General features: G+C 53.5%; 1 protein-coding gene across 2 annotated transcripts; it reads left to right on the top strand.

Annotated features, from left to right (window-relative positions):
- Window positions 1-253: 253 nt before the first annotated feature.
- Window positions 254-8352, top strand: LOC123345563. Of its 2 annotated transcripts, none has more exons than XM_044982538.1 (2): window positions 254-521; window positions 2317-6376. In XM_044982538.1, the coding sequence occupies exon 2, from the start codon at window positions 2791-2793 to the stop codon at window positions 5872-5874; it is 3084 nt and encodes a 1027-aa protein (XP_044838473.1). In that variant the 5' UTR covers window positions 254-521; window positions 2317-2790; the 3' UTR covers window positions 5875-6376. The 2 variants fall into 2 exon arrangements, 1 of the variants encoding a protein (XP_044838473.1); XR_006572817.1 differs by lacking the exon at window positions 2317-6376 and adding an exon at window positions 8022-8352.
- Window positions 8353-8573: the final 221 nt, after the last annotated feature.

The raw sequence follows: 8573 nt of genomic DNA, 5'->3' as shown, positions 1-8573 counted from the left end.
AGCGTGGCTGTGAATGGCATTTATCAGCCTTCATTCTAAGCTAACGAGCTGTGCGGACAGCATGATGGTTGGTGCAAGGGGTACATGACAGGCCGATAATTAACAACAGCTAATCCCAGCTGGGCGGCAGGGGCTGGAGCCAGCGTCTGAACTGGGACACATCAGCATGGGAAATCCAGGGCTGCTGGGCCGGGCTCCCATGGGGCGTCTCTTCTCCCAGTTATTTATTAATCTCTTTCCCCTCCACCTGGAATCAAAGTCCGCAGGGGGGTGTATCCAGGCAGGTGAAAGGCCCTTAGGTGTGTCTCCCCACCCAGCCCAGCTGCGGGCGAAGGGCAGCTCTAACCTGAGCTCAGAGTCTGTGCCGAGCAGGAAAAGGCTCCGGCGTCATTTGGAAACTGACATGTCTCATGAGGATAATGGCGGATTTGGGGCCAGAGCGGAGCCCGTCGGCCGATCCCTAGAAGAGAGGAAGGAATCAGAGACATTTCAGGATCCTTCTGTGGATTCCCCCAAACCCGGTTAGTAGGTGACCTTGTCTCAGGGTCTCTCTCTCTGTTCCTGTCTCTCGTTCCCTCTCCTACATGGAAATGGATAAAGTCTGGGCCCCACTGAAGTCAGTGGTTAAACTCCCAGGATTTCACCCACGGTTTTCAGACAGTGGGGGGAGGCGCTGGCTTTAGGAGATGGGAAGTGAGGGGGAATCGTTCAGGGAAAGGTTGGTTATTTTCCATATTGGATGGGCCCCCTCAGGATTTGGGGTGAGTCTCAGCCTGTGGTGACCCTTTATGAGCCACCCCTGGTCCCCCAGCCCCACCGACTGCCCCCACTGCTGAGGAGTTTCTTGTTCCCCATGGGATCTTGCGGGAGGCCCCTCTGCTGTGCCCAACACCGGGTATGGAATGAGCTGTCCCCACGCCCCAATCGTGAGCCTCTTCCTGCCCCTCGGCATTTTTGGGGGCTTCTTCTCTTCTCCCTTCCCAACACGTGATAAAGGGGTTCTCCTGTTTCTCTGCCTCCTGAGGAGACACAGGGCTTACCCCCCCACCCCCTCTTCCTACACTGCTCCCGTCTCTCGCTGCCTTTGACGTCTCCCTCATTTCTCTTCTATAAATCCCCTGGTCTCTCTTGCCCTTTTATGTCAGTCCTCATATGTCCCCCATGTTTGTGTCCCCCGCATCCCATGAGGCCCTTCATCCTCCAGCCATCTAAAAGGCTCTTGCTGCCAGGAGAGATGTGTGGGTCATCCCTCTGCTACTTCATGGTTCAGACAGAAGTGGGGATTTATCTCAGTACTGGACCCTGGATTTCAGGTGTTCCGAGCAGTGACACAAAGGGCAGAGTTAACGTCACTTGGGTGGCCTCAGCTGTGTAGTTCCAAACATACCCCGGTGTGTTTCTTTCCTTGAGGACCGGGCTGTCTCCTGTTTTCAGTTGTTCTAAGGAGGGTGACACATAGTTGTTTGGGTGACCTTATCTGGGCATTTCCATTGTTTGTTTATCTCCTCGAGCGTCGCCATAACTTGCAACGTCCAGGTTTTCTCTGGTCTTTCCCTTCCTTTGCACAAAGCACAAACTGCAGACAGCTCCCACCCCAGCCCAGATCAGCCGTCCCAGCCAGTGACCCACCAGGCACCTGCTTGTGAGCAACAGAGCTGGTGGGTCAGAGGGTACTGCTGTATCCCTGGCAAAGTGAGCGTTGTGTCCCCCTCTGGCAGCTGGTCCATACAGCAGATAACAGCCCACCACTGCTGACAGCTCATGGTATAAGCCAAACCCCAAAGCTCCTTAGAGCACTTCCCAGGCTGTGGGAGACCCAGGATCCAGTCCCCCTGCTCCAATGTCTTCAATTATTTATCCACCGTGCACCCCTCCCACTGGCTGGCTTAGGTGGCCCCCTGCCCACCCTGCTGGCTTTTGTGAATCGCTGTCTCTGTGCCTGGCTCTCCCCGTTCGTTGTGTAGGAGCCCAGGCACCGATCTCAGGCGCGGTGAATGGCAGGGATCTGCCAGACACCTGCAAGTCAGGCCTGGTGACACTCAGCGTCACATCCCCTCATTCCTTTGGGGCCCCCGCTCCCAACCCCTGCACAGTCTGAACACGTCCTGCAGCCACGTCAACGCAGAGCGAAGGCTGGATCTGGTCCCCAAGTTTTGTACTGGACACCCCACTTGGTGCCACTAAAGACAGAAAAACTTCTCTCCTGTGTCTGCTCCATGAGCCATTGCCTGGGGCTGTGACCTGAGCCCTACAGCTCTGGGAGACGCCAGATGCACCCCCATGACCAGCCGTAATGTTCCCCTGTTTTCTCCTCAGGACCTGCTGGAGCAGGGCAGGAGAGAAGCTGAGCGGAGCCCTTGTGAGGACAACTCCCCAGAGGGACCGAACTGAATCCATGGGACCTGCATCTCCTCTGCCCTGGGAACCTGGTGGGAGCTGCAATCCCAGGGGGAGGCGACGGATGAGCTGAGAGCCCGTTTCAGCCCCGCTCTGCAGGACTCTGACCCAGAGCCCCACTAAGGGCAACACAAAACCAGCCTGTGACCCGGATCTCGGCCCGTGGGGCGGGTGCGTCTCCGTAGTCAGAGAGGGGAGAAGGCGGGAGGAACGGGCAAGTGACAGATCGGGCCATGGATCGGCCTTCAGCAGGCTCCAACCCAAAGTCTGTGAGTGTGATAAGTTGCACGTCACAGCGCAGAGAGTGAATCACCAGCAGGAAGCATCCAAATCCCGGAGAAGCTGCTTCGACTGAGTCCAGCAGGGAGCCCTCGTGTGAGGGGCAGCGCCAGGATGGGTGACCCCAGCGAGGGGGCAGAGCTGACCCCCACCTCAGTGGAGTATGAGATGAGCGTGTCTGACACAGATAAGGAGTCCCGGTGCCACATCTCTGAGCCCATGGGGGCCGTGTGTCTGACCAGTTTATGTTCCCACCCCCAGCCGCTGAGCATGGAGACCCTGCAGGGAGCGCGGGATGGACTGGAGCGATGCGGGGAGCTGGGTGAGGAGCTGGGCAGTTGCCTGGACCTCGCCCTGGACAGGTTCTGCCGGGAGCCCCTGTATGTGCAGGAGAACGCCAGGCTGCTGATCCGCTGGGACGTGGGGGAGCTGGAGTTCGTCTCTGGGGAAGGACAGTGTGAGATCTCGGTGTACTACATGGACAGTGAACCCCATTATCACATCACAGCACAGACTGGGGATGTGTATCTGGCTTGGTTACTGTCTCACCCAGAACCACTGAGCAGTGCAAACCTAGCGAGTGTGAGGGACAGTCTGGAGTCCTGCGGAGTGATGGGTGAGGAGCTGAGAAACTCCTTTAATCTTGCCCTGCAGGAATTTCACCGAGAGCCCCCGTGTGTGCAGGCCAACGCCAAGATGCTGATCCAGTGCAAAAGGGGGAGCCTGGAGTTCCTGTCGGGGGAAGGGGAGTGTGAGATCTCCGTGCGCTACAGGGACGGGAGACCCCACTATGATCTTGGGGAGCTCCCCGTTCACATGTACCTAGATCGGTTACATGCTCACCCAGAACCACTGACCACCGACACCCTGTGGAGGGTGTGGAGAAAACTGGTGTCCTGTCGGAGAGAAACGGCTACCCTAAGAGCCTGTATTTCCCACGCCTTGGAGCAATTCATTTTGGAGCCCCAGTGTGTGCAGGAGAACGCCAGGCTGCTGATCCGGTGGGGTGGGGGGGAGCTGGAGTTCGTCTCCGGCCAGGGGCAGTGTGAGATCTCGGTGCTCCTCGCCGATGGGAGACCCCAGTATCACATCACAGAGCTGGGAGGGGACAGGCCAGTGACTTGGTCACACACCAACCCAGAGCCGCTGAGTGTCACAGACCTAGCGAGGGTGCGGGACAGACTGGGGCGCTGGGGGGCACTGGGTGAGGGGCTGAGCGGCTGCTTTGAGGAGGCCATTTCCCAGTTCAGCCGGGAGCCCCCGTGTGTGCAGGAGAACGCCAGGATGGTGATCTGGTGGGATGGGGGGAGCCTGAAATTTCTGTCAGGGGATGGGCAGTGTGAGATCTCCGTGTTCTGTTTCAAAAGGCTCCCTCTGTACCTGGATAGGGAGCTCCCCGTGCACATGTACCTGGCTCGGTTACGCACCCGCCCAGAACCACTGAGCGCCAACAGCCTACAGAGAGTATGGAGCAAACTGGGGTCATGTAAGGGGAACAGAGATGATCTAAAAGCCTGCTTGTACTGCGCCTGGGAGGGGTTCAGCCGGGAGCCCCAGTGTGTGCAGGAGAACGCCAGGCTGCTGATCCGGTGGAGTGGGGAGGAGCTGGAGTTCATCTCAGGGAAGGGGGAATGTGAGATCACAGTTTGCTATGGGAACGGGAGACCCCAGTACCATGATGTGAAGATCCCAGTGCACATGTACCTGGAGCGGTTACATGCCAGCCCAGACCCCCTGAGCACGAACACCCTACGGAGAGTGTTGAGTGAACTGGGGTCCTGTCATGGAGACACTCACGCCCTGAGAGCCTGTTTTCTCTGTGCCTGGCAGGGGTTCTGCCGGGAGCCCCGGTGTGTGCAGGAGAACGCCAGGCTGCTGATCCACTGGGGTGAGGAGGAGCTGCAGTTTGTCTCTGGCCAGGGGCAGTGTGAGATCTCGGTGCTCCTCGCCGATGGGGAACCCCAGTATCACATCACAGAGCTGGGAGGGGACAGGCCAGTGACTTGGTCACACACCAGCCCAGAGCCGCTGAGCGTTGCAGACCTAGTGAGGGTGCGGGACAGACTGGGGCACTGGGGGATGCTGGGTGAGGGGCTGAGCGGCTGCTTTGAGGAGGCCATTTCCCAGTTCAGCCGGGAGCCCCGGTGTGTGCAGGGGAACGCCAGGATGAAGCTCTGTTTGGGAAAGGAGAGACTGAAGTTTCTTTCAGGGGAGGGGGAATGTGAGATCTCTGTACATAACAGAGATGGGAGACCCCAGTACAAGGTTGGCGAGCTCCCAGTGCACATGTACGTGGCTCAGTTACGCGCCCACCCAGAACCACTGAGCGCCGACACCCTGTGGAGAGTGTTGAGAAAACTGTTGTCCTGTCGGGGATACACCAGTACCCTAAGAGCCTGTGTTTGCCAAGCCTTGGACCAGTTCGTTCAGGAGCCCCGGTGTGTGCAGGAGAACGCCAGGCTGCTGATCCACTGGGATGGGCAGGAGCTGGAGTTCATCTCCAGCTGGGGGCAGTGTGAGATCTCGGTGCTCCTCGCCGATGGGGAACCCCAGTATCACATCACAGAGCTGGGAGGGGACAGGCCAGTGACTTGGTCACACACCAGCCCAGAACCGCTGAGCGTCGCAGACCTAGCGAGGGTGCGGGACAGACTGGGGCGCTGGGGGGTGCCGGGTGAGGAGCTGAGCTGCTGCTTTGAGGAGGCCATTTCCCAGTTCAGCCAGGAGCCCCCGTCCGTGCAGAGGAACGCCAGGATGAGGCTGTGCTGGTACAGGGGGAGCCTGGAGTTCCTGTCAGGGGAAGGATTGTGCAAGATCTCTGTGTGCTGCAGGGACGGGAGACCTCAGTATGATGTTGGGCAGCTCCCAATACACATATACCTGGATCGGTTACATGCCAACCCACCACCACTGAGTTCTGATATTTTGCTGCGTGTGTGCAATGAACTGCAGTTCTGTGAGGGAGACACTGAAGCCCTGAGAGCCTGTTTAGAGCGAGCCTGGGATGGATTCTGTTCGGAGCCCATTTCCATTCAAAACAACTCCAAGTTAACCGTCCAGTGTGATCAGGTGACTTTGGAATTCACATCGGGGGGAGCGGAGAATGAAATCAAGGTGTGTAGGGGCAGGGATGGGGAGATCCAATACACAGTCAAGGAACTGGAATGGTGGGAGCGACTAGCTCGACTTTTTCAATAGAAACGTAGGTAGAGTATTGCCCAGAAACCCAGGGCCAGGGTCCAAAGGGATACGACTGGGGGTGTGAATTACACCACAGGATGTGCCTGTGAACGGTCTGAACTGGCATTACTCACAGAAAGGGCTGTTGAGTGAGTGAAAGTCAGGGGTGAAACAAATTCATCCCTTGTATCACTCTATTCAGGACTTTCCAACTTCTCCTCTGCTATAGGGGGGGCTGGGCCCTTTAAGACGAAACTGATCCTGTCCACTTGTGCGGCATTAATACCCACTTGATGAGGCCAGATAGAGGGCAGCTGGTGTCCATAAAGGACCAGAGAGGATGCTAGGGCAGGGGAAGCTGCAGAGAGTAGAAAGGGTCTTGTGGACTATGACGAGAAGAAGGCTGCAGGGGAGTTGGAGACAGCAGGGGAACAAGGTAGGGTTGGGAGGGACCTGCTAAAAGCCAGGAACTGAGTTTGATTTGGTTGGCTTCATTATGGGACTTTGAGTTTTGTGTGCAGCTGTCATGTTGCTAAGGAAGGTGTCTGCGCGGAGAAGTCTGGGAAGTCTATTGAGGAGCCCAGGAAGAAGGGAAACTGAGGCAGGCTGCTGTAGCACCACCCTGGCCATGAGGAGGTGTGGGGGAGGCAGGTGACTGTTGCATATTCACACAGACCCCTCACACCCATTCCTTGTGTTGTCTTACAGAAACTTTGCTGTAACTGATACAATGTGAACCTAGTTCTGCCGTAGGGTTGCCACCTACCCCTTTTCTGAGGCAGCTGTCCTGGGAAAGCGTCTCCGATCTGCACAGTTAATCCACCTGCCTGAGAGGTGGTAGCTGTGTCAATGGGAGAAGCTTTCCCTTTGACATGCACTGTCTACATGGCGGGTGAGGTCAGAGCAACGTAGTTATACCGAGATAGGTCTGTAGTGCATACCTGGCCTAGAACTTTTAATGTTCTTCTAACTTGGGTGGAGTGATTGGCAGTTAACTGACACCATTTAAAATGTTTAGTCTAGACTCTACAAGCTTTTGATCCTAGACATGGTTCAACCTAGGCTTGAAATTTAAACCAGACATAACAGAGGTTGCAACAGACAAGGAGTTTGGAAAATCAACAGGATCACAGGGTGACTTAGGGTTTCCATGGACACGTTTTGGTTGTTCCATTGAACATGGCCTAGTATAAATGCACATGTATGTAAATAAAATGTAAATGTTTATTTTTCTGTAATTTATTTTAAATGTGCAAAAGCCAAGGCAGTTCTTAGTTTTATTTAACATGGAGCTCAAAGTAAAACTAGATAATCTCTGGAGGAGAAACCTGCTTGAAATTCTGAGGCCTATTTACCAAAACAGAAGAGCTACAAAGTTCTGCCTCAGCAGAAATCAAGAATTGCTCCCCACTCTATGGACAGCTAGGGCACGTGGACAACCAGGGCAAATCTAACAAGTTAGGGGCACCTTTGATCTTCTGCAAACACATGAGCTCCTTCAAGGTGCTATGGCAGCAGATTGCACTGCAGGCTTAGATGTTCCTCTCATGCTAACCAGAAGGAAATGCCAATACCGCAGATGGTCCTGTATTATAGGATATGGTGTGGTCCGGTTTCTGGGACTCTCAACAAATCATGAACCAGTAACCCACCCCCTAAAACAGGTCAGAATTTAGGGCTCAATTAGCCTGTGGAGAAATGTTTGCAGGTGTAGCTAAGGTTTCAGGTCAAGAAATGTCTGATGTTTTGTCTAGAAGACGGAGCCAGGACTGCTGGGTTCTATTCCCAGCTTTTCCTCTGACTTCAGGCAAATCTCTTCAGAACTGTAATACGGAGATGAACATAGTTACTGATCTATCTTTGTAAAGTAGTTTAACTGTACAGATGCTATGTGTTATTACACAGTATCTTAGCTTTGTATATTTAAGAACAAGTACGTGATCTTGAATTACAGATTGTACTGGAATGCACAAGTACAAAGGGAGTTAGGGTTATGCAGACAACCTTAACTTTGGTCTTGGTATTTTTGAAGTCCTAACTGTGTTACTTTATCATATTTTTTTCCTATGGAATAAACAGAAATATTTCCACAAATGTTGTTGGGTTTTTTTAACTCCCATCAAAACATTTTTTTTAATTCAAACCTTTCTTTTTACTCTTTGCAGCCTGGACATTTCAACATTGTGCTAGTGCATGGGAACTGCAGGGGAAGAGTGAGTGGAAGAGAACATTATCTAAACTGGAGGGAATTTGAAAAGCAAAGAGGGAGAAAATCCACTGGATTGTGGAAATGCTTTCGATCTTAATACTCTCAGCTGTTACTAGTAGCAGAAAGTAAATGGCTTTAAATATAGACAGGGAATCCCTGACACTGGGCTATATTCCTCCCTTTGTAATTCATCTTGTTTTAGTTAATCATAGAATCATAGAATTTAAGATCAGAAGGGACCATTATGATCATCTAGTCTGACCTCCCGCAAGATGCAGGCCACAAAAGCTGACCCACCCACTCCTGAAATAATTCTCTCCCTTGACTCAGATGTTGAAGTCCCCAAATCCTGATTTAAAGACTTAAAGTTAATAAAATGAAATGGAATGAATCTGTGAATTCCTGAACACATTGGAATTCCTGCTGCCCCCTGTTGATCAGAGCTGGAATAGCCGGATATCTCCTAGAATACGAGGTGTATTTATCATCCATTTCCTGTTTAATGCAA

Source organism: Mauremys mutica, chromosome 12 (genome assembly GCF_020497125.1).
Source record: "Mauremys mutica isolate MM-2020 ecotype Southern chromosome 12, ASM2049712v1, whole genome shotgun sequence".
In the NCBI taxonomy this organism is placed as follows: Eukaryota; Metazoa; Chordata; order Testudines; family Geoemydidae; genus Mauremys; species Mauremys mutica.
This window is presented reverse-complemented; position numbering and strand designations above follow the sequence as displayed.